Source organism: Hylobates moloch, unplaced genomic scaffold, assembly GCF_009828535.3.
Source record: "Hylobates moloch isolate HMO894 unplaced genomic scaffold, HMol_V3 SCAFFOLD_17, whole genome shotgun sequence".
Taxonomy (NCBI): Eukaryota; Metazoa; Chordata; class Mammalia; order Primates; family Hylobatidae; genus Hylobates; species Hylobates moloch.
In genome coordinates, this window is record NW_026652292.1 from 59,195,534 (window position 1) to 59,222,508 (window position 26,975).

A 26,975-nucleotide genomic window follows, 5' to 3' on the forward strand; every position below is an offset into this window, starting at 1 on the left:
GCACCGAGTGTGAGCTGAAGCAGGGCGAGGCATTGCCTCACCCAGGAAGTACAAGGGGTCAGGGAATTCCCTTTCCTAGCAAAGGAAAAGGGTGACACACGGCACCTGGAAAATCGGGTCACTCCCACCCTAATACTGCGCTTTTCCAATGGTCTTAGCAAATGGAACACTAGGAGATTGTATACCGCACCTGGCTCGGAGGGTCCTACGCCCACGGAGCCTCGCTCATTGCTAGCACAGCAGTCTGAGATCAAACTGCAAGGCAGCAGCGAGGCTGGTGGAGGGGCAAGTGCCATTGCCGAGGCTTGACTAGGTAAACAAAGCAGCCAGGAAGCTCGAACTGGGTGGAGCCCGCCGCAGCTCAAGGAGGCCTGCTTGCCTCTCTAGACTTCACCTCTGGGGCCAGGCATAGCCAAACAAAAGGCAACAGAATCCTCTGCAGACTTAAATGTCCCTGTCTGACAGCTTTGAAGAAAGTAGTGATTCTCCCAGCATGCAGCTTGAGATCTGAGAACGGACAGATTGCCTCCTCAAGTGGGTCCCTGAACCCCGAGTAGCTTAACTGGGAGGCACGCCCCAGTAGGGGCACACTGACACCTCACACAGCCGGGTACTCCTCTGAGACAAAACTTCCAGAGGAACTATCAGGCAGCAACATTTGCTGTTCACCAATATCCACTGTTCTGCAGCTGCCGCTGCTGATACCCAGGCAAACAGGGTCTGGAGTAGACCTCCAGCAAACTCCAACAGACCTGCAGCTGAGGGTCCTGATGTTAAAAGGAAAACTAACAAACAGAAAGGACATCCATACCAAAACCCCATCTGTACATCACCATGATCAAAGACCAAATGTACATAAAACCACAAAGATGGGGAAAAAACAGAGCAGAAAAACTGAAAATTCTAAAAATCAGAGCGTCTTTCCCCCTCCAAAGGAACACAGCTCCTCACCAGCAACGGAACAAAGCTGGACGGAAAATGAATTTGACGAGTTGAGAGAATGCTTCAGATGATCAAACTACTCCAAGCTAAAGGAGGAAGCTTGACCCCATGGCAAAGAAGTTAAAAACCTTGAAAAAAGATTAGACAAATGGCTAACTAGAATAACCAATGCAGAGGAGTCCTTAAAGGACCTGATGGAGCTGAAAACCAAGGCACGAGAACTACATGATGAATGCACAAGCCTCGGTAGCCGATGTGATCAACTGGAAGAAAGGGTATCAGTGATGGAAGATCAAATGAGTGAAATGAAGCGAGAAGAGAAGTTTAGAGAAAAAAGAATAAAAAGAAACATCAACAAAGCCTCCAAGAAATATCGGACTATGTGAAAAGACCAAATCTACGTCTGATTGGTGTACCTGAAAGTGACGAGGAGAATGGAACCAAGTTGGAAAACACTCTGCAGGATATTATCCAGGAGAACTTCCTCAATCTAGCAAGGCAGGCCAACATTCAAATTCAGGAAACACAGAGAACGCCACAAAGATACTCCTCGAGAAGAGCAACTCCAAGAAACATAATTGTCAGATTCACCAAAGTTGAAATGAAAGAAAAAATGTTAAGGGCAGCCAGAGAGAAAGGTCGGGTTACCCACAAAGGGAAGCCCCTCACACTAATAGCTGATCTCTTGGCAGAAACTCTACAAGCCAGAAGAGAGTGGGGGCCAATATTCAACATTCTTAAGAAAGAAAAGAATTTTCAACCCAGAATTTCATATCCAGCCAAACTAAGCTTCATAAGTGAAGGAGAAATAAAATCCTTTACATACAAGCAAATGCTGAGAGATTTGGTCACCACCAGGCCTGCCCTAAAAGAGCTCCTGAAGGAAGCACTAAACATAGAAAGGAGCAACCAGTACCAGCCACTACAAAAACATGGCAAATTGTAAAGACCAGACTAGGAAGAAACTGCATCAACTGATGAGCAAAATAACCAGCTAACATCATAATGACAGGATCAAATTCACACATAACAATATTAACCTTAAATGTAAATGGGCTAAATGCTCCAATTTAAAGACACAGACTGGCAAATTGGATAAGGAGTCAAGAACCATCAGTGTTCTGTATTCAGGAAACCCATCTCATGTTCAGAGACACACATAGGCTTAAAATAAAGGGATAGAGGAAGATTCACCAAGCAAATGGAAAATAAAAAAAGGCAGGGGTTGCAATCCTAGTCTCTGATAAAACAGACTTTAAACAAACAAAGATCAAAAGAGACAAAGAAGGTCATTACATAATGGTAAAGGGATAAATTCAACAAGAAGAGCTAACTATCGTAAATATACACGCACCCAATACAGGGGCACCCAGATTCATAAAGTAAGTCCTTAGAGACCTACAAAGAGACTTAGACTCCCACACAATAATAATGGGAGACTTTAACACCCCATTGTCAACATTAGACAGATCAACAAGACAGAAAGTTAACAAAGATATCCAGGAATTGAACTCAGCTCTGCACCAAGTGGACCTAATAGACATCTACAGAACTCTCCACCCCAAATCAACAGAATATACATCCTTCTCAGCACCACATCGCACTTATTTCAAATTGATCACATAGTTGGAAGTAAAGCACTCCTCAGCAAATGTAAAAAGAACAGAAATTATAACAAACTGTCTGTCAGACCACAGTGCAATCAAACTAGAACTCAGGATCAAGAAACTCACTCAAAACCGCTCAACAACATGGAAACTGAACAACCTGCTCCTGAATGACTACTCGGTATATAACGAAATGAAGGCAGAAATAAAGATGTTTTCTGAAACCAAAGAGAACAAAGACACAACATACCAGAATCTCTGGGACACACTCAAAGCAGTGTGTAGAGGGAAAATTTTAGCACTAAATGTCCACAAGAGGAAGAAGGGAAGATCTAAAATTGACACCCTAACATCACAATGAAAAGAACGAGAGAAGCAAGAGCAAACACATTCAAAAGCTAGCAGAAGGCAAGAAATAACTAAAATCAGAGAAGAACTGAAGGAGATAGAGACACAAAAAATCCTTCAAAAAATCAATGAATCCAGGAGCTGGTTTTTTGAAATGATCAACAAAATTGACAGAGCGCTAGCAAGACTAATAAAGAAGAAAAGAGAGAAGAATCAAATAGACACAATAAAAAATGATAAAGGGGATATCACCACCGATCTCACAGAAATACAAACTACCATCAGAGAATATTATAAACACCTCTATGCAAATAAACTAGAAAATCTAGAAGAAATGGATACATTCCTGGACATATACGCCCTCCCAAGACTAAACCAGGAAGAAGCTGAACCTCTGAATAGACCAATAACAGGCTCTGAAATTGAGGCAATAATTAATAGCTTACCAACCAAAAAAAGTCCAGGACCAGATGGATTCACAGCTGAATTCTACCAGAGGTACAAAGAGGAGCTGGTACCATTCCTTCTGAAACTATGCCAATCAATAGAAAAAGAGGGAATCCTCCCTAACTCATTTTATGAGGCCAGCATCATCCTGATACCAGAGCCTGGCAGAGACACAACAAAAAAAGAGAATTTTAGACCAATATCCCTGATCAACATCGATGCAAAAATCCTCAATAAAATACTGGCAAACCGAATCCAGCAGCACATCAAAAAGCTTATCCACCATGATCAAGTGGTCTTCATCCCTGGGGTGCAAGGCTGGTTCAACATATGCAAATCAATAAACATAATCCAGCATATAAACAGAACCAATGACAAAAACCACAGGATTATCTCAATAGATGCAGAAAAGGCCTTTGACAAAATTCAACAGCCCTTCATGCTAAAAACTCTCAATAAATTAGGTATTGATGCGATGTATCTCAAAATAATAAGAGCTATCTATGACAAACCCCAGCCAATATCATACTGAATGAACAAAAACTGGAAGCATTCCCTTTGAAAACTGGTACAAGACAGGGATGCCTTCTCTCACCACTCCTATTCAACATAATGTTGGAAGTTCTGGCCAGGGCAATCAGGCAGGAGAAGGAAATAAAGGGTATTCAATTAGGAAAAGAGGAAGTCAAATTGTCCCTGTTTGCAGATGACATGACTGTATATCTAGAAAACCCCATCGTCTCAGCCCAAAATCTCCTTAAGCTGATAAGCAACTTCAGCAAAGTGTCAGCATACAAAATCAATGTGCAAAAATCACAGGCATTCTTACACACCAATAGCAGACAAACAGCGAAATCATGAGTGAACTCCCATTCACAATTGCTTCAAAGAGAATAAAATACCTAGCAATCCAACTTACAAGGGATGTGAAGGACCTCTTCAAGGAGAACTACAAACCACTGCTCAATGAAATAAAAGAGGATACAAACAAATGGAAGAACATTCCATGCTCATGGGTAAGAAGAATGAATATCATGAAAATGGCTATACTGCCCAAGGTAATTTATAGATTCAATGCCATCCCCATCAAGCTACCAATGACTTTCTTCACAGAATTTGAAAATACTACTGCAAAGTTCATATGGAACCAAAAAAGAGCCCGCATTGCCAAGTCAATCCTAAGCCAAAAGAACAAAGCTGGAGGCATCACGCTACCTGACTTCAAACTATACTACAAGGCTACGGTAACCAAAACAGCATGGTACTGGTACCAAAACAGAGATATAGACCAATGGAACAGAACAGAGCCCTCAGAAATAATGCCACTTATCTACAACTATCTGATCTTTGACAAACCTGACAGAAACAAGAAATGGAGAAAGGATTCCCTATTTAATAAATGGTGCTGGGAAAACTGGCTAGCCATATGTAGAAAGCTGAAACTGGATCCCTTCCTTACACCTTATACAAAAATTAATTCAAGATGGATTAAAGACTTAAATGTGAGACCTAAAACCATAAAAACCCTAGGAGAAAACCTAGGCAATACCATTCAGGACATAGGCATGGGCAAGGACTTCATGTCTAAGACACCAAAAGCAATGGCAACAAAAGCCAAAATTGACAAATGGGATCTAATTAAACTAAAGAGCTTCTGCACAGCAAAAGAAACTACCATCAGAGTGAACAGGCAACCTACAGAATGGGAGAAAATTTTTGCAATCACTCATCTGACAAAGGGCTAATATCCAGAATCACAATGAACTCAAACAAATTTATAAGGAAAAAACAATCAACCCCATCAACAAGTGGGTGAAGGATATGAACAGACACTTCTCAAAAGAAGACAATTATGCAGCAAAAAGACACATGAAAAAATGCTCATCATCACTGGCCCTCAGAGAAATGCAAATCAAAACCAAAATGAGATAGCATCTTACACCAGTTAGAACGGCCATCATTAAAAAGTCAGGAAACAACAGGTGCTGGAGAGGATGTGGAGAAATAGGAACACTTTTACACTGTTGGTGGGAATGTAAACTAGTTGAACCATTGTGGAAGTCAGTGTGGCAATTCCTCAGGGATCTAGAACTAGAAATACCATTTGACCCAGCCATCCCATTACTGGGTATACACCCAAAGGATTATAAATCATGCTGCTATAAAGACACATGCACACGTATGTTTTTCGCGGCACTATTCACAATAGCAAAGAGTTGGAACCAACCCAAATGTCCAACAATGATAGATTGGATTAAGAAAATGTGGCACATATAAACCATGGAATACTATGCAGCCATAAAAAATGATGAGTTAATGTCCTTTGTAGGGACATGGATGAAGCTGGAAACCATCATTCTCAGCAAACTATCGCAAGGACAAAAAAACAAACACTGCATGTTCCAACTCATAGGTGGGAATTGAACAATGAGAACACATGGACACACAAAGGAGAACATCACACACCGGGGCCTGTTGTGGGGTGGGGGGAGAGGGGAGGGATAGCATTAGGAGATATACCTAATGTTAAATGAGGAGTTAATGGGTGCAGCACACCAACATGGCACATGTATACATATGTAACAAACCTGCACGTTGTGCACATGTACCCTAAAACTTAAAGTATAATAAAAAAAAAGTTAAAATGTTGAGATATCATGCCACAACATAGATGAACTTTGAAAACAGTAGGCTAAGTAAAAGAAACCAGTCATTGGTTATACAATAACCATATATGGTATAATTTCATTTCTATGAAATGTCTAGCACAGGCAAATTCATAGAGACAAAAAGTAGATTAGTGGTTGCCTAGGGCTGCATGGGGAAGAGAATGAAGGGTGACTACCAATGGGCATAAGGTTTCTTTTCTGGGTAATAAAAATGTTCTAAAAATGTGGTGATGTTGCACAATTCTGTAAATATACTGAAAACCACTTGAGTTGCACATTATAAATGGCTGAAATTTATGCTGTAAAAATTCTAGCTCAATAAAGCTGTCGAAAATGCTGGGGGTATTGGGGAAAAAAAAGAATCTAGTGGAGGAGATTATGATGACAGAAACGCTATCATATTTGAGGAAGCCATTAATGAACTGATAGCTAACAGCTGATAAAATATACGCTATAATACCAAAAAAGTGTCCTAAAATTGCAAACACTATGTTGACACTAAAAATATCAATAGTATTTGTTTTAAAAACATTAGCAAAGAATCTACAATTTTAGCCTAATTACCTAACAGCACAATTTTAGCCTAATTACATAAATAAGGAATCATACTGCAAGGGAAACTGACAAACATAAAAGATAGAAAAATGAGAGGAAACTGTAAATACATGAGTAACAGAAAAATAAAAATATTAGAAATGTAGAAACTGTAATTAAGGAAATAATTATTTAAAATATTCGTGAATTTAAGAAAGATCTCAGCATCAGTAATAAAAGGATCAATTAAGGAACTGTCCTCAAAGACACAATGTTATGAGCTATTAAGGAGAAAACATAATAAGAATAAGAACATAAAAATTACATAAAGTTTCAGCTTTTAAGAGCTAGAAAAGGAAGAGTTTGGGAGAAACTTTTAGTAAGCTAAGAGAAATAAAGCCATCATCATAGAGGCAGTTTTTTACTAACCTGTCTCTTCAACATTAAAAGTAAACTGGTTACAATTCCAAAAGTTCTGAAATAATGTCTAACAAAGTTTTACTTTAGCAAATGTAAACAGATAAAATGTGAAACCTTCATTCATTGATTCATTTATTCATTCATTCAGTAAATATTTATTGAGCAGACTGTGCTAAGCACTGTTCTACTTGGGGACAGTGCAGTCAAGGACAGGATTAACTTACAGCTGACTTGTGGTAGTGTTATGCTAATCTCCAGGAATACCTGGAAGTCTAGTAGTGACCCTTGGCCAAGATGCAGTGACATGTACTAACTAGTCAGTTGTAATATGCTATTTTTTATGACCAAAACTAACCTGGAGGCATTCCACATCTGTTTATTTACTTTGTTTATTGAAAATGTAGATTGGTGGTTTGCATCTGATATAACCAGTTGGGGTAGAAACGACCCCTCAAAAAACTTGTGTCTTGGCTCTCTAGACCAAGATATCTCACATGTATCTTGATGGTTTATAACTGAAAGTCTAAACACAACCTGTGTAACTGAGAAAGGGCCCTGAGAGCTCTGTCGGAAGTGTGGATCTCTTTGTGTTTGCAGGTTCATTATTTCTCTTGCTGAAAGAAAGCCACATGTGGGTGTACCCTGAGAAGTCTTGTGAGTGTTGTCAATTATTTGACCCTGTGTGACTGTTGAAGCAGGGAACAAAACAGAATGAAAAGCTCTTGCCCCTGTAGAGCTTCCTTTGTAATGGAAAAAGGCAAGCAATAAGCAAAATAAATCAATAGTATGTTATATACGTCATGATAGACGCTGTGGAGAAAAACAAAGCTGGAAAGGGTATAAGGAGTTCCAAGCAGAAAAGCCAGTGAAACCTTTACTAAGAAGGTGATATTTAAGCAAAGACACGAATAGTGAGGGAACATGCAGGTAGACATTTAGGGAAAAATCTTTGCCAGCAGATAAAACAAAGAGCAAAGACACTCAGCTGGGAGGAAGCCAAGGGTAAGCAAGGAGGCTAAAGTAGCTGGAGTAAGACCAATCAGAAGGACAGTAACCGGAGATGAACTCAGACAGGTAATGGGATATCAAATCTAATGGGGTATTTTAGGTCACTGTCATGACTTTGGCTTTTATTTAATAAGTAGAATGAGATGGGAAGCCACTGGATAGCAGAAGAGTGGCTTATTCTGAATTGCATTTAAAGGCCTTCCTCTGGAAGCTGTGCTAAGAACAGATCCTAGGTGGGCAAAGGTAGAAGTAGGAAGACCAGTTGGGAAGCTTGGATATAGCAGTGGTGGTGACAAAAACTGGATGTATTCTGGATATATTTCAAAGGTAAATATAATAGGATTACATGTGAAGTCCAAGAGAAAGAGTGAAATCAAACGTGTGAATTAAAATAATGAGTTCCAAGTGTCTACTGAAGGGTTCCACTTGAATATTTGATGTCTCTGTAACTTAACTAAGCTTATCACCTTCACTAACAGCCCTGTTCCGCCTCCTGTATCCTCTATCTCACGTCAAGTAACTTCTAGCCAATTACACAACCTAGATACTTGAAGGCGATCATTATCTTTTCTTTTTCTCATAGACCCCATAATTGATCAGTTCCCAAATCATCCTTAAAATCTCCTTTAAATCCGTCAAATTGTTTCCATTTCCAGTGTTGTTCTCTTAGTTCAGACACTCATCATGTCTTCTGGACTACTAGAACAGGGAATGGAATAAAAAAGAAAAAGATTTCCTGAGTATGTGTATGTGCCAGGCAGCAGGCTACGTGATGTACAGTCACTATTTTTTTTCATTATTTTACTTTTATTTTTTATTATACTTTAAGTTCTAGGGTACATGTGCACAACGTGCAGGTTTGTTACATATGTATACATGTGCCATGTTGGTTTGCTGCACTCATTAACTTGTCATTTACATTAGGTATTTCTCCTAATGCTATCCCTCCCCCATTCCCCCACCTCAGTGTGTGATGTTTCCCACCCGGTGTCCAAGTGTTCTCATTATTCAATTCCCACCTATGAGTGAGAACATGCAGTGTTTGGTTTTCTGTTCTTGCGATAGTTTGCTCAGAATGATGGTTTCCCGCTTCATCCATGTTGCTATAAAGGACATGAACTCATCCTTTTTAATGGCTGCATAGTATTCCATGGTGTATATGTGCCACATTTTTAAAATCCGGTCTATTATTGATGGACATTTAGGTTGGTTCCAAGTCTTTGCTATTGTGAATAGTACCACAATAAACATACCTGTGCATGTGTCTTTATAGTGGCATGATTTACAATCCTTTGGCTATATACCCAGTAATGGGATCACTGGGGCAAATGGTATTTCTAATTCTAGATCCTTGAGGAATCACCACACTGTCTACCACAATGGTTCGACTAGTTTACACCCCCACCAACAGTGTAAAAGCGTTCCCATTTCTCCACATCCTCTCCAGCACCTGTTGTTTCCTGACTTTTTAGTGATCGCCATTCTAACTGGTGTAAGATGGTATTTCATTGTGGTTTTGATTTGAATTTCTCTGATATCAGTGATGATGAGCATTTTTTCATGTGTCTGTTGACTGCATAAATGTCTTCTTTTGAGAAGCGTCTGTTCATATGCTTTGCCCACTTTTTGATGGGGTTGTTTTTTTTCTTGTAAATGTGTTTAAGTTCTTTGTAGATTCTGGATATTAAACCTTTGTCACATGGGTAGATTGCAAAAATTTTCTCCCATTCTGTAGGTTGCCTGTTCACTCTGATGGTAGTTTCTTTTGCTGTGCAGAAGCTCTTTCATTTAATTAGATCCCATTTGTCAATTTTGACTTTTGTTACCATTGCTTTTAGAGTTTTAGACATGAAGTCCTTGCCCATGCCTATGTCCTGAATGGTATTGCCTAGGTTTTCTTCTAGGGATTTTATGGTTTTAGGTCTAACATTTAAGTCTTTAATCCATCTTGAATTAATTTTTGTATAAGGTGTAAGGAAGGGATCCAGTTTCAGCTTTCTACATATGGCTAGCCAGTTTTCCCAGCACCATTTATTAAATAGGGAATCCTTTCTCCATTTCTTGTTTTTGTCAGGCTTGTCAAAGATCAGATGGCTGAAGATGTGTGGTGTCATTTCTGAGGCCGCTGTTCTGTTCCGTTGGTCTATATCCCTGTTTTGTACCAGTACCATGCTGTTTTGGTTACTGTAGCCTTGTAGTACAGTTTGAAGTCAGGTAGCATGATGTCTCCAGCTTTGTTCTTTTTGTTTAGGATTGTCTTTGCACTGCGGGCTCTTTTTTTGGTTCCATATGAACTTTAAAGTAGTATTTTCCAATTCTGTGAAGAAAGTCAGTGGTAGCTTTATGGGGACGGCATTGAATCTATAAATTACCTTGGGCAGTATGATTCTTCCTATCCATGAGCATGGAATGTTCTTCCATTTGTTTGTGTCCTCTTTTATTTCATTGAGCAGTGGTTTGTAGTTCTCCTTGAAGAGGTCCTTCACATCCCTTGTAAGTTGGATTGCTAGGTATTTTATTCTCTTTGTAGCAATTGTAAATGGGAGTTCACTCATGATTTCACTCTCTGTCTGCTATTGGTGTATAAGAATGCCTGTGATTTTTACACATTGATTTTGTATCCTGAGACTTTGCTGAAGTTGCTTATCAGCCTAAGGAGATTTGGGGCTAAGATGATGGGATTTTCTAAATATACAATCATGTCATCTGCAAACAGGGACAATTTTACTTCCTATTTTCCTAATTGAATACCCTTTATTTCTTTCTCCTGCCTGATTGCCATGGCCAGAACTTCCAACACTACATTGAATAGGAGTGGTAAGAGAAGGCATCCCTCTCTTGCACCAGTTTTTAAAGGGAATGCTTCCAGTTTTTGCCCATTCAGTATGATACTGGCTGTGGGTTTGTCATAGATAGCTCTTATTATTTTGAGATACGTTCCATCAATACCTAGTTTACTGAGAGTTTTTAGCATGAAGGGCTGTTGAATTTTGTCAAAGGCCTTTTCTGCATCTATTGAGACAATCATGTGATTTTTGTCTTTGGTTCTGTTTATGTGATGGATTACGTTTATTGATTTGCATATGTTGAACCAGCCTTGCATCCCAGGGATGAAACCGACTTGATCTTGGTGGATAAGCTTTTTGATGTGCTGCTGGATTCGGTTTGCCAATATTTTATTGAGGATTTTCACATCGGTGTTCATCAGGGATATTGGTCTAAAATGCTCTTTTTTGGTTGTGTCTCTGCCAGGCTTTGGTATCAGGATGATGCTGGTGCCATAAAAGGAGTTAGGGAGGATTCCCTCTTTTTCTATTGATTGGCATAGTTTCAGAAGGAATGGTACCAGCTCCTCTTTGTACCTCTGGTAGAATTCGGATGTGAATCCATCTGGTCCTGGACTTTTTTTGGTTGGTAAGCTATTAATTATTGCCTCAATTTCAGAGCCTGTTATTGGTCTATTCAGAGATTCAACTTCTTCCTGGTTTAGTCTTGGGAGGGCATATGTGCCCAGGAATTTATCCATTTCTTCTAGATTTTCTAGTTTATTTGCATAGAGGTGTTTATAGTATTCTCTGATGGTAGTTTGTATTTCTGTAAGATCAGTGGTGATATCCCCTTTATCATTTTTTATTGTGTCTATTTGATTCTTCTCTCTTTTCTTCTTTATTAGTCTTGCTAGCGCTCTATCAATTTTGCTGATCATTTCAAAAAACCAGCTCCTGGATTCATTGATTTTTTGAAGGGTTTTTTGTGTCTCTATCTCCTTCAGTTCTTCTCTGATCTTAGTTATTTCTTGCCTTCTGCTAGCTTTTGAATGTGTTTGCTCTTGCTTCTCTCGTTCTTTTCATTGTGATGTTAGGGTGTCAATTTTAGATCTTTCCTGCTTTCTCTTGTGGGCATTTAGTGCTATAAATTTCCCTCTACGCACTGCTTTAAATGTGTCCCAGAGATTCTGGTATGTTGTGTCTTTGTTCTCATTGGTTTCAAAGAGCATCTTTATATCTGCCTTCATTTCGTTATTTACCCAGTAGTCATTCAGGAGCAAGTTGTTCAGTTTCCATGTAGTTGTGTGGTTTTGAGTGAGTTTGTTAATCCTGAGTTCTAATCTGATTGCACTGTGGTCAGAGAGACAGTTTGTTGTGGTTTCTGTTCTTTTACATTTGCTGAGGAGAGCTTTACTTCCAACTATGTGACCAATTTTGAAATAAGTGCAATGTGGTGCTAAGAATAATGTATATTCTGTTGATTTGGGGTGGAGGGTTCTATAGATATCTATTAGATCGGCTTGGTGCAGAGCTAAGATCAAGTCCTGGATATCCTTGTTTACCTTCGGTCTCATTGATCTGTCTAATATTGACAGTGGGGTCTTAAAGTCTCCTATTATTGTGTGGGAGTCTAAGTCTCTTTTTAGGTCTCTCAGGACTTGTTTTTTCAATCTGGGTGCTCCTGTATTGGGTGCATATATATTTAGGATAATTAGCTCTTCTTGTTGAATTGATCCCTTACCATTATGTAATGGCCTTGTCTCTTTTGATCTTTGTTGGTTTAAAGTCTGTTTTATCAGAGACTAGGATTGCAACTCCTGCTTTTTTTTTTTGCGTTCCATTTGCTTGACAGATCTTCCTCCATCCCTTTATTTTGAGCCTATGTGTGTCTCTGCACATGAGATGAGTCTCCTGAATACAGCACACTGATGGGTCTTGACTCTTTATCCAATTTGCCAGTCTGTCTTTAAATTGGAGCATTTAGCCGATTGACATTTAAGGTGAATATTGTTATGTGTGGATTTGATCCTGTCATTATGATGTTAGCTGGTTATTTTGCCCATTAGTTGATGCAGTTTCCTCTTAGCATCGATGGTCTTTACAATTTGGTATGTTTTTGCAGTGGCTGGTACCGGTTGTTCCTTTCCATGTTTAGTGCTTCCCTCAGGAGCTCTTGTAAGGCAGGCCTAGTGGTGACAAAATTTCTCAGTATTTGCTTGTCTGTAAAGGATTTTATTTCTCCTTCACTTACGAAGCTTAGTTTGGCTGGATATGAGATTCTGGGTTGAAAATTCTTTCGTTTAAAAATGTTGAATATTGGCCCCCACTCTCTTCTGGCTTGTAGGGTTTTTGCTGAGAGATCTGCTGTTAGTCTGATGGGCTTCCCTTTGTGGGTAACCTGACCTTTCTCTCTGGCTGCCCTTAACATTTTTTCCTCCATTTCAACCTTGGTGAATCTGACAGTTATGTGCCTTGGGTTTGTTCTTCTTGAGGAGTATCTTTGTGGTGTTTTTTGTATTTCCTGAATTTGAATGTTGGCCTGCCTTGCTAGTTTGGGAAGTTCTCCTGGATAATATCCTGAAGAGTGTTTTCCAGCTTGGTTCCATTCTCCCTGTCACTTTCAGGTACACCAGTCAAATGTAGATTTGGTCTTTTCACATAGTCCCATATTTCTTGGAGGCTTTGTTCGTTTCTTTTTACTCTTTTTTCTCTAAACTTCTCTTTTCGCTTCATTTCATTCATTTGATTTTTAATCACTGATACCCTTTCTTCCAGTTGATCGAATCAGCTACTGAAGCTTGTAAATGCATCACGTAGTTCTCGTGCCATGGTTTTCAGCTCCATCCGGTCATTTAAGGTCTTCTCTATGCTGTTTATTCTAGTTAGCCATTCGTCTAATCTTTTTTCAAGGTTTTTAGCTTCCTCGTGATGGCTTCAAACATCCTTCTTTAGCTCGGAGAAGTGTGTTATTACTGACTTTCTGAAGCCTACTTCTGTTGACTCATCAAAGTCATTCTCTGTCCTGCTTTGTTCTGTTGCTGGCGAGGAGCTGTGATCCTTTGAAGGAGAAGGGGCACTCTGGTTTTTAGAATTTTCAGTTTTCTGCTCTGGTTTCTCCCCATGTTTGTGGTTTTACATACCTTTGGTCTTTGATGATGGTGACCTACAGATGGGGTTTTGGTATGGATGTCCTTTTTGTTGATGTTGATGCTATTCCTTTCTGTTTGTTAGTTTTCCTTCTAACAGTCAGGTCCCCCAGCTGCAGGTCTGTTGGAGTTTTCCACTCCAGATCCTGTTTGCCTGGGTTTCACCAGTGGAGGCTGCAGAACAGCAAATATTGCAGAAGAGCAAATATAGCTGCCTGATCCTTCCTCTGAAAGCTTTGTCTCAGAGGGGCACCAGGCTGTATGAGGTGTCAGTCGGCCCCTACTGGGAGGTGTCTCCAAGTTAGGCTACACGGGGGTCAGGGACCCACTTGAGGAGGCAGTCTGTCTGTTATCAGAGCTCAAACACTGTGCTGGGAGAATCACTGCTCTCTTCAGAGCTGTCAGACAGGGATGTTTAAGTCTGCAGAAGTTTCTGCTGCCTTTTGTTCAGCTATGCCCTGCCCCCAGAGATGGAGTCTACAGAGGTAGGCGGGCCTCGTTGAGCTGTGGTGGGCTCCACCCAGTTCGAGCTTCCCGCCACTTTGTTTACCTACTCAAGCCTCAGCTATGGCGGATACCCCTCCCCCAGCCAGGCTTGCCACCTCATAGTTTGATCTCAGACTAGCAGTGAGCAAGGGTCCGTGGGCGTGGGACCCACTAAGGCAGGCATGGGATATAATCTCCTGGTGTGCCGTTTGCTAAGACTGTTGGAAAAGTGCAGTATTTAGTTGGCAGCGTCCTGATTTTCCCAGTACAGTCTGTCATGGCTTCCCTTGGCTCAGAAAGGGAAATACCCCAACCCCTTGCGCTTCCCGGGTGGGGCGATGCCCCTCCCTGCTTCGGCTCACCCTCCGTGGGCTGCACCCACTTTCTGACCAGTCCCAATGAGATGAACCAGGTGCCTCAGTTAGAAACGCAGAAATCACCCGTCTTCTGTGTTGATCACGCTGGGAGCTGCAGACTGGGGCTGTTCGTATTTGGCCATCTTGGAACCCACTTCCTACAGTCACTATTTTTTAATCAAAATTGTCCTAACTGATTTACTCAATGCTAATCTTTCCATATTCCAATATATTTTCCAAGGGTAATATTCAAACACAGATCTGATCATGTCATTCTACTGCTTCAATGACTCTGGGGCTTTTTACATGCTAATCCCTCTGCCTTGATATATTTTTACATCATCATTTATTCACATTATTTGTTCATTAATATATGTGTATTTATCCAATAGAACCTACCTCAAGAAAATCCTTAGGTGCATAAACAGGTCTGAAAAGGCTTAAATCTAGAATAAGATAGATTATAAACAAAATTTCAGCTAATAATATATGAAGCCTTATTAAATAAATGTTAATCATTCTTTCATATGTTATCATACAGATAGATTAATTCAATCATTTCTTGAGAATCAATTATTTGTCATATACTGCATTAAGTACAGAGAGCACTAAAATGAAAAGACAATTTCTTCCCTTAACGTCCTAGATGACATTTTCTGGAAGAAATTAAGAGCATCCTATTCACAAATTATAATTATTTATAACTGAACTGGCCAAACGATGTCAATGTAACATAAAGGTTCTATATGAGAATTCTCAATGTACTTAAAATACAAACAATGCATTCTTAGTGAATTCCTCCAGTTGTATTAAACTATTCCCCCTTTTGAACTCAAATAACTATATATAATAACTCTATTATGGTATTTATCTCTTACCTAGTCCCCTACATGTATTTTTAGCAGTGGTAAAGGAAGGGGAGGAGGAAGGGTTATGTACATGTCTGTCTATACAATTACAGCCATATATCATAGTAAATGAAATATAGTTGTTATTCATTTTATATTTATAAAATTGACTAGATTTTAAATATTAAAATGGACAAAAATAAATTCTTTAAAACATTTTAAAGTCTTCAAACGTATTTTTCACTATTTATCCTATTTTTAACAACCCAATATAATTAAGCTTGCACAATATTTACCTTAATTAAAAGACAAGAATCTCAAAAATCCACTGGATAATTTATAATTTTATAAAAATGTTTTTAAAGGCTGCTTTAAAAAAGGATAAATAAGGCCAGGCGCAGTGGCTCACACCTGTAATCCCAGCACTTTGGGAGGCTCTGGTGGGAGGATGGGAGGATTACTTGAGGCCAGGAGTTCAACAGAGAGAGCCAGGGCAACATAGCAAAACCCCATCTCTACAAAAAATAAAAAAATTAGCCAGGCATGGTGATGTGTGCCCGTAGTCTTAGCTACTCAGCAGGCTGAGGTGAAAGGACACTCTGAGCCCAGGAGCTTGAGGTTAAAGTGAGCTGTGATCATGCTACTGCACTCCAGCACGGGTAATAGAGCAAGAACCTGTCTCTAAAAACACAAACAAACAAAAAGCTGCTCCTGATGTCTGTATTTATTAGTTGCATGTGGTGTCTGGGAGTTTGAGTAGGCCAGTCTAATTCTGGTTTTCCAGATGACAGAAAATTAATGAGAAGGAAAATTGCAATCTTCCCAAAAGAATTGTTAATTATGTTATTTTAGATCCACAGTTAAGAAGGCAATTATTTTTCCACTACTACATTCAGAAAAAACTGTTCACATACCTGGTTCATCAGTTCCCATTTCATTCCATTTATTAAGAAGTTCTTTCTGTTCTCCAACTGGCCTCTGGAAAAGGTAATTTTGAAACTGGTTTCATTTCATTTTTTGAAGTCTAGCAATACAACTAAAAACAAGAATCAATAACTTATTTAAAAGCTAAATAAACGACTATAACAGGATAATTTCATTAAACATGTTGAATTTGGGGGGTAACTGCATTTAAATTATTATTTAACTATTATGTTATATCTAGTCTCAATGGCTTAGTTAGAACATGGTGCTAATGAGTCCAATAAAAGAAGGCAAGTGATCTGTACTGGCCAGTAAATTTCACAAAGAAAAACTGCTCCTCAGCCACATACTACATCTCTTACCCCCATCCAGCAGTCTCAGAAAAGCATCACAAGGGGGACTGGCCAAGAGAGTGTGACTAAGAGTCAGTAGCATCATCTTCCTATAAGAAAGGCAGTATATACAATACTACGTATTTAGACAGTTTTTAATATAAATGTATCCCTTTTTAAACACTATCCTTCTGGTGCCTTCAGTAATTTTCCCTTGGATATTATCCAAAGTATACCCACTACATCCTGTCCAACAACAAGGAATAAATAGCAGGTAGGGAGAATGAAGTAAAGGGAAACTGACTCTCTCCTACTTGTGAGCAGCTACAAAGAATACAGAACATCCCTCAAGTGTTTTTTCTTTTCTTTCTCATCTTTTCTCCTCAATGCCCAGAGTAACATAAATGTTGAGTATTAGATCTAAATAGAATTCCAGTTCTACAGAGAGATGACAAATTATCCTTTTTGTTTCCTATGTTAATACCGAAAGATGGTACCGTATTACCTATTACAAGATCATAGTATGCCTGAACTCTAACTGTGATTCAAGGAATATGGCTATTGTGCTAATTAGCCAAAAAGTAAGGAGACTAAAGGTAATTAAAATCTTTAAAGCACATTCCTAATCTTTACAGCCAAATGTCTAACTCATCTATACTACAGATTCATATTTCTGTTTATTTGCAAAGATACAGGTTTGTTATAATAATTATTATAGCACACAAAATAGAAATCTATATAGAATATACCCACATAATTGGCCTTTTACAGATTTTTGTTTCAAACCAAGTTGATATACTAGTAAAAATAAATAAATAGGCCAGGCACGGTGGCTCACATCTGTAATCCCAGCACTTTGGGAGGCCAAGGTGGGCGGATCATGATGTCAGGAGATCAAGACCCTCCTGACTAACACAGTGAAATCCCGTCTCTATCAAAAATACAAAAAAATTAGCCAGACCTGGTGGCAGGTGCCTGTAGTCCCAGCTACTTGGGAGGCTGAGGCAGAAGAATTGCTCGAACCCAGGAGGCGGAGGTTGCAGTGAGCCGAGATCGCGCCACTGCACTCCAGCCTGGGTGACACAGCAAGACTCTGCCCCTAAATAAATAAATAAATAAATAAATGTGCCTAACAGTTATATAACTTCATGATACTTTCTAGTATTTGATTCACAATGAAATACTTAAACAGAAAAATGTTTAAAAGTACCTTTCGTGCCAGTGGGATACTCAGTTCAGTGCACATACTATTTAAACTCTTCAAAATTCTTTTTTCCCAACTTCCCTGAAACATAATAAACAATCAATTATCTTTTCCAGTAACAACACTAAAACTAATAAAAAAAATTAAAGATATTACAAATTATATAGAAATGGTAAGGCTGGTTGAGATTGGTTATCCTTATTTACTAGTCCACTCAACAAATACTGACTATTGCCTACTATATGCCAGATACTATCCTTTGTGCTATGAATTAAGCAGTGAATAACAGAAAGCCTCAGTCCTCAAATAACTGACATTTTGGTTGAGGATGGGAATGAGGATAGATTTTTTAAAATGTCAAGAAGTCATGTGGTAATAAACATTATATGGAAAATATCAGATAAAAAGATAAGTTAAATTTAAGCAGTTTATAAATGTTTAATACTTAGGAATCTCATTAATGACCTAGTAAAAGGTAAAAATGTACAGAAATTATTACACTGTAATTTTTCCAAAAATGAAAATTTACCCCTAAATACTTCAGCATGCATATTCTTAGAATAAGGACGTTTTCCAACATATCACAATATCATTATCATACCTAAGAAAATTAATATTTCATGATGTCATACTTAGTCCATATATATTCAAATTTTCCAGTTGTCTCCAAAATATCTTTTATAGTTTTTTAAAATCTGGGATCCATTCAAAATTCATGCATTACATTTCATTGGTTGTTATGTCTCTGTCTTTCACAGCAGTTAAATCTAGAATCTCTCTATTCTTTTTTTTTTTTTTATGATACTGACTTTTTTCAAAAGTCCAGGCCAGTTATCTTTCAGAATGTGTCACAATTTGGATTTGTCTCACTATTTTTCATAGTATTGATTACTTTCTTCATTATCTCTTCTATTTCTTATAACATGGAAATTAAGTTTTAATAGTCCTAGGTTTGATCATCCATAAATACCACATTTTAATATAATATTCTTTTCAATGACAAGCTAAAATGCCATAATAATATTTTTTGTTTTTTTAATAAATGTGCCTACAGACCACTTCTAGCTCACTGAAACCAAAATAAAATAATACCAAAGTCCCAAAATTCAGACCTAATAAGGAAACAAGGAGAGAACTGTATATTACTCATAAAGAACAATTAATAATCAATAATCAATTAATGAAAGTGGAATAATAACAACAGTTCCCTTATATGGCTGTTACAAAGATTAAAAGATGTTAACACATGTAAACTGACTCAAACAGTGGCATAATATGATAATTATCATTCAATAAGTGATGGCTTTTACTACAGCTATCATTATTCATAGCTTCTTCAACACACACATTCAAATACATTACTCTTTATCTGAAATTTGCTCTCCAAGCTCAACTCCCACCTCCAACATTCTTATTCTTGTCTAAATAAATCTTATTCACCTTTTAGGTATCAGCTTAAATATCCCTTCCTCCATTAAGACTTTTCTCACCTGGTCCCCAACCAAGATAGCATTAGGTGACTTTGCTTATGGGCTTTCATAACACCCTGTCCTCCACCTATCATGGTACAAATCACACTGTGTCCAGCACATAATAGATGCTCAATAATTAAACATATTTCTACCCTAAGTAATGTTGCAAGTATTTTAAAAAATTTTAATGCAATGGCCCAAGCAGTGAATGAACAGAAAAAATTCTTCTGAAGGATAAATATCGAGCTATGTGAAATGTATAAAGTTCAGTTTACTACATTTATAGAAATAGATTTTCAAGAATAAAAGCATACTCAACACATTACATGAAATAGCTCCCAAATTAACTCTATTTATTGGCTCATTCTAATTCTCTCCTTAACTATAAATAATTCTCTTAGATCCAAGACTTATTTGGTACCTCTCATTTGGGTACATTGTTAATGAGCAAACATTAATTATAATGATACAACCTACCTTCCACATTCAATATCTTTACACCCACCTTATTTAGATAAATCTCATTCACCTTTCTGATGTCAGATTAAGTATCATTTCCTCTAACAAGCCTTCTGTTACCTGCCGCCTCCCACCCCAAATGGTGGAGGAAACAGGTAAGAAAAAGCTTATTAAAAAATACTTCTAATTAAATGATCACAATAAAATAAAATTTGCATACATATTAAAAATCCAATCCCTGGATTTTTATTTATCCTATTATAAGGAACCAAATTGCTCGCTATTAAATTATGGTTACAAATATTCTCATTTTCAATCACTCATGCAAAGAGCTCTAGAATTGATAAAAAGGCATTAACTCTCAAACATAAAAACAAAATTAAAGTTATTAAATACAATAGACATCAATGTGCAGCTCATAATATACAGAGTTGGCCCTTGAACAACATAGGCTTGAACTGTGTGGGTTTACTTATATTTAAATTTTTTCCAATAAATATATTGGAAAAAATTCTGGAGATCAGCAACAATTTCAAAAAACCTCACAGACAAACCATATAGCCTAGACATATTGAAAATTTTAAGAAAGAGTTGGGTTTGATCTGAATGCATAAAATATATGTAGATACTAGTAGACTATTTTATCATTTCCTACCATAAAGTATTCATAAAACTATTATAAAAAGTTAAGTTTTATTAAAAATGTATATATACTTTCAGACTATACATGGTACCATTTGAAGTTGAGAGAAATATAAACATAAAGATGCAGTATGAAATCACAACTGCATAAAATTAACTGTAGCACATACTATATTACTGTAACAATTTTGTAGCCACCTCCTCTTGCTATTGAATTCACAGTGAATTCAAGTGCTGTGAGTATCTGCTTGAAACCCTGGGTGATGCTAATCATCTCCATGTGAGCAGTTCCACAGGCCTGTAAATTGTGTATTGCAGTAAAATGTGATCTCTCGCAGTCTCACATTTTTTAATTGTGTTGAGCACAATATTGTCCCTGAATAATACCATGGGACCCATACAAAAAGCCACTAGTGATGCTAGAAATGCTCCCAAGAAGAAAAGTCATGACATTGCAAGAAAACATTGAATTGCTTGATACGTACAGAAGATTGAGGTCTGCAGCTGCAGTTGCCCATCACTTCAAGAGAAATGAATCCAGCATAAGGACCATTGTTAAAAAAAGAAAAGGAAATTCATGAAGCCATTGCTGTAGCTACACAACCAGTGGTGAAAATCTTGCATTTTTTTTGCAAAATACTTTTATCTAGTATTGAAAATACAGCTTTTATGTGGGTGCAGGGTTACTAAAAGGCATACCCATAGACTCCAAATATGATTTGAGAAAAAGTGAAGTCATTAGATGACAATTTAAAGCAAAAGAAACGTAAAGGATCTAAAGCTGGAGGATTTAATCCCAGCCAAGGATGGTTTGACAATTTTCAAAATCAGTTTGGCTTAAAAATGTCAAGATAACAAGAGAAGCAGCTTCTGCTGACCAAGAGGCAGAAGATGAGTTCCCAGACGCCATTAAAATCATTGAGGAAAAAGGATATCTGGCTGAATGGGTTTTTAATGCAGAAGAGAGTGCCTTATTCTAGGGGGGAAAAATGCCACATAGGACTTTTATTAGTAAGTAAGAGAAGCAAGTACCAGGATTTAAGGCAAGAAGAAATAGGCTAATTCTACCATTTTTTTGTAAATGCAATTGGGTTTAGGAACAGGACTGCCCTTATCTGTAAAGCTGCTAACCCCTGAGCCTTGAAGGGAAAAGATAAACACCAATTGCCAGGCTTTTGGTTTTAAAACAAGAAGGCCTGGACAACAAGAACACTTTTTCTGGATTGGTTCAATTTATGCTTTGCCCCTGATGTCAGGAAGTATCTTGTCAGTAAAGGACTGTTTTTAAAGCTGTTTTGATATTGGACAATGCCCTTCGCCTCGCAGAACACCGTGAGTTCAACATAGAAGATATCAAATTCGTCTACTTACCCTCAAACACAACGTCTCTAATTCAGCCTCTAGGTCTGGGTCATAGGGACCTTTAAGGCTCATTATATACAGCACCCTATGGAAAAGATTTGCCAATGCTATGGAAGAGAAACCCAATACAGAGATCGTCATGAAAGTCTGGAAGACTTATACCACTGAAGACACCGTTGTTGTTATGGAAAAAGCTGTGAAAGCCATCAAGCCCAAAGCAGTAAATTCCTGCTGGAGAAAACTGTTTCCAGATGTTGTACAGACTTCACAGGATTTACAAGAGAGTCAATCAAGGAAATAATGAAAGAGATTGTAGATATGACCAAAAAAGGTTGGGAGTGAAGGGTTGCAAGATACTGATTTTAGAGAAATTCAACAGCTAATAGACACCACACCGGAGGAATTAATTAAAAACAACTTGATGGAGATGAGTGCTTCCAGACCACTGTCAGAAAATGAGGAAGAACATGTAGAAGAAGTGGTGCCAAAAAAAAAATTGACATTGGACAATCTGGCAGAAGAGTTCTGATTATTCAAGACTGCTTTTGACTTCAGTGTCCGTTTCATAGATTTTGCAACATGGACCCATGACTTCAGTGTCCGTATCAAGATTTTGCAACATGGACCCTTGAAACTAAAGCAAACAGTGAAAGAGGACTGGAACCATATAGAAATATTTTTAGAAAAATGAAAAAGTAAAAATGTCAGATGGGAGTTACAATGTATTTCTGTAAAATTACACCAAGTGTGCCTGCCTCTCCTGTATCCCTTCCACCTCCTCTACCTCTTTTGCCTCTGCCAGGCAAGACAGCAAGACCAACCCTTCCTCTTCCTCCTTCTCCTCAGCCTACTCGACGTGAAGATGATTTATGACCATTTATGATGAAGATATTTATGATGATCTACTCCCACTTAATAAATAATAAATATATTTTTCTTACTTATGATTTTCTTCATAACATTTTCCTTTCTCTAGCATTCTTTATTGTAAGAATATAGTATATAATATATATAACATATAAAATATGTGTTAATCCACTTAATGTTATCAGTGAGGTATCTGGTCAACAGTAGCCTATTAGTAGTTAAGTTTTGGGGGAGTCAAAAGTTATATGTGAATTTTTGACTGCACAAAGGGTCAGCACCCCTAAACCCCACACTGTTTAAGGGTCAGCTGTACTATACAAATTTTCAAGACTGCAATACACAATTTTAAAACAGCATAAAACTTACTAAAAATTCAAACATGAAGGCCATTCAAAATAGAAAGATAACTTTTGGAATGACACCTAGACAAGATGTTGAATATTTGTTAAATTATCCTTTAAATAATTATTTTGGCAAAAACAGCTCATTCAGGTATTTTCTGTAAAGTGATGAATCACAGTTCTCCAAATAGATATCCCATTGTACCAAGAATTTCAATTTACCAACTCTAAATTTAACATTAGATGTAATATATAGAGAAAACAGTCAATAGAAAAAGTTACACAGAAAAGAAATTAGACATCATAAGAAAGTATTCTGAATGGAAAGAGTTGATGAAACACAACTATATGATTTACATGTGTTTACATGTGTTATTTTACTTGATGAAACACAACTATGTGATTTACATGTGTTAATGTATGTTATTTTACTAACCTATAAGATGTGTATCATTACTATCATTTTACAAATGAAGAAACTTAAAAAATAACACATGAAAGCACAACGAGAAAGACTATTAAGAATGTAAGAAGTGCTGATTAAAACTTATTTGATTGAAGATGGCCAAACAGGAACAGCTCTGGTCTACAGCTCCCAGCGTGAGCGACGCAGAAGACAGGTGATTTTTGCATTTCCATCTGAGGTACCGGGTTCATCTCACCAGGGAGTGCCAAACAGTGGGTGCAGGACAGTCAGTGCAGTGTGCCGTGCGTGAGCCGAAGCGGGGCAAGGCATTGCCTCACTCGGGAAGCGCAAGGGGTCAGGGAGTTCCCTTTCCTAGTCAAAGAAAGGGGTAACAGACGGCACCTGGAAAATCGGGTCACTCCCACCCTAATACTGCGCTTTTCCAACAGGCCTGGAAAACGGCACACCAGGAGATTGTGTCCCGCACCTGGCTCGGAGGGTCCTACGCCCACGGAGTCTCGGTGATTGCTAGTACAGCAGTCTGAGATCAAACTGCAAGGCAGCAGCAAGGCTGGGGGAGGGGCACCCGCCATTGCCCAGCCTTGCTTAGGTAAACAAAGCAGCCAGGAAGCTCGAACTGGGGGGAGCCCACCACAGCTCAAGGAGGCCTGCCTGCCTCTGTAGGCTCCACCTCTGGGGGCACAGCACAGACAAACAAAAAGACAGCAGGAACCTCTGCAGTCTTAAATGTCCCTGTCTGACAGCTTTGAAGAGAGTAGTGGTTCTCCCAGCACACAGCTGGAGATCTGAGAACGGGCAGACTGCCTCCTAAAGTGGGTCCCTGACCCCCGAGCAGCCTAACTGGGAGGCACCCCCCCGTAGGGACAGACTGACACCTCACTCGGCCAGGTACTCCTCTAAGACAAAACTTCCAGAGGAACAATCAGACAGCTGAATTTGCGGTCCACAAAAATCCGCTGTTCTGCAGCCACCACTGCTGACACCCAGCAAAACAGGGTCTGGAGTGGACCTCTAGCAAATTCCAACAGACCCTCACCTGAGGGTCCTGTCTGGTAGAAGGAAAACTAACAAACAGAAAGGACACCCACACCAAAAACCCATCTGTACATCACCATCATCAAAGACCAAAAGTAGATAAAACCACAAAGATGTCACACTCCGGGGACTGTTGTGGGGTTGGGGGAGGGGGGAGGGACAGCATTAGGGGACATACCTAATGCTAAATGACGAGTTAATGGGTGCAGGAAATCAACATGTCACATGGCTACATATGTAACAAACCTGCACATTGTGCACATGTACCCTAAAACCTAAAGTATAATAATAAAAAAAAAGAAAAAAAAAAAAGAAATGATAAATGCTTGAGGTGATGGATATCCCAGTTACCCTGATTTAACCATTATACATTGTATGCTTGTATCAAAATATTATTATATGTGCCACATAAGTACATGTAACTATTATGTAGCCATAATAATTAAACATTAAAAAATAATTTATTGTGAAAGGCTATTAACTCAAGGCATCTGAAAACTTCGTGTATATGCCTATTATAGAAATGGTATTTGTTTGAGTCTGGTGCTAGGAATATGGCGTTGTTTTTGCTTTTTCAAGTGAAAGTCTGATTTCTAACTAGGTTACTGTGACAAAAGGAAAAAAATCATCAAAGTTCATTCTTGTCAGTGGAAATAGACAATAATTCTTGGTAATTTAATTACATATCCCTTTAAAGAGCTCTAAATACATTAGAATAATTAAATAAAGACAAGTAGATTCATTATCATCTTTATGCTAGACTCATGAAAGAATATATATTGCTAAACTTATTGACAAAATACTGCTTAATAAAAGTAGCATATACTGAAAAAAAAAAAAACCACAAAGATGGGGAAAAAACAGAGCAGAAAAACTGGAAATTCTAAAAAGCAGAGCACCTCTCCTCCTCCAAAGGAACGCAGTTCCTCACCAGCAACGGAACAAAGCTGGACGGAGAATGACTTTGATGAGTTGAGAGAAGAAGGCTTCAGACGATCAAGGTACTCCGAGCTATGGGAGGAAATTCAAACCAATGGCAAAGAAGTTAAAAGCTTTGAAAAAAAAATAGATGAATGTATAACTAAGATAACCAATGCAGAGAAGGGCTTAAAGGAGCTGATGGAGCTGAAGGCCAAGTTTCGAGAACTACGTGAAGATTGCAGAAGCCTTGGTAGCCGATGTGATCAACTGGAAGAAAGGGTATCAGTGATGGAAGATGAAATGAATGAAATGAAGCGAGAAGAGAAGTTTAGAGAAAAAAGAACAAAAAGAAACAAACAAAGCCTCCAAGAAATATGGGACTATTTGAAAACACCAAACCTATGTCTGATTGGTGTACCTGAAAGTGACGAGGAGAATGGAACCAAGTTGGAAAACACTCTGCAAGATATTATCCAGCAGAACTTCCCCAATCTAGCAAGGCAGGCCAACATTCAGATTCAGGAAATACAGAGAACGCCACAAAGATACTCCTTGAGAAGAGCAACTCCAAGACACATAATTGTCACATTCACCAAAGTTGAAATGAAGGAAAAAATGTTAAGGGCGGCCAGAGAGAAAGGTCGGGTTACCCACAAAGGGAAGCCCATCAAACTAACAGCTGATCTCTCAGCAGAAACTCTACAAGCCAGAAGAGAGTGGGGGCCAATATTCAACACTCTTAAAGAAAAGAATTTTCAACCCAGAATCTCATATCCAGCCAAACTAAGCTTCATAAGTGAAGGCGAAATTAAATACTTTACAGACAAGCAAATGCTGACTGATTTGTCACCACCAGGCCTGCCCTAAAAGAGCTCCTGAAGGAAGCACTAAACATGGAAAGGAACAACCGGTACCAGTCACTGCAAAAACATGCCAAATTGTAAAGACCATCGAGGCTAGGAAGAAACTGCATCAACTAACGAGCAAAATAACCAACTAACATCATAATGACAGGATCAAATTCACACATAACAATATTAACTTTAAATGTAAATGGGCTAAATGCTCCAATTAAAAGACACAGACTGGCAAATTGGATAAGGAGTCAAGAACCATCAGTGTGCTATATTCAGGAAACCCATCTCACGTGCAGAGACACACAGAGGCTCAAAATAAATGGACAGAGGAAGATCTTCCCAGCAAATGGAAAACAAAAAAAGGCAGGGGTTGCAATCCTAGTCTCTGATAAAACAGACTTTAAACCAACAAAGATCAAAAGACACAAAGAAGGCCATTACATAATGGTAAAGGGATCAATTCAACAAGAAGAGCTAACTATCCTAAATATATATGCACCCAACACAGGAGCACCCAGATTCATAAAGCAAGTCCTGAGTGACCCACAAAGGG

General features: G+C 38.4%; 1 protein-coding gene across 4 annotated transcripts in view; it reads right to left on the reverse strand.

Moving 5' to 3' along the window:
* The window catches only part of TBC1D19 (TBC1 domain family member 19), a 185,181-nt gene that overhangs the window by 120,949 nt on the left and 37,257 nt on the right, over positions 1–26,975 (reverse strand). For all 4 annotated transcript variants that reach the window (XR_009210537.1, XM_032135634.2, XM_032135633.2 and 1 more), the window contains exons 5-7: positions 18,046–18,120; positions 16,494–16,557; positions 15,131–15,177 (exon numbers count right to left, since the gene is read on the reverse strand). Coding sequence is in view for 3 of the 4 variants with exons in the window: in XM_032135634.2 (XP_031991525.1) it covers positions 15,131–15,177; positions 16,494–16,557; positions 18,046–18,120 (186 nt within the window). In the remaining variant the exon portion in view is untranslated. The remainder of the gene's footprint in view (positions 1–15,130; positions 15,178–16,493; positions 16,558–18,045; positions 18,121–26,975) is intronic.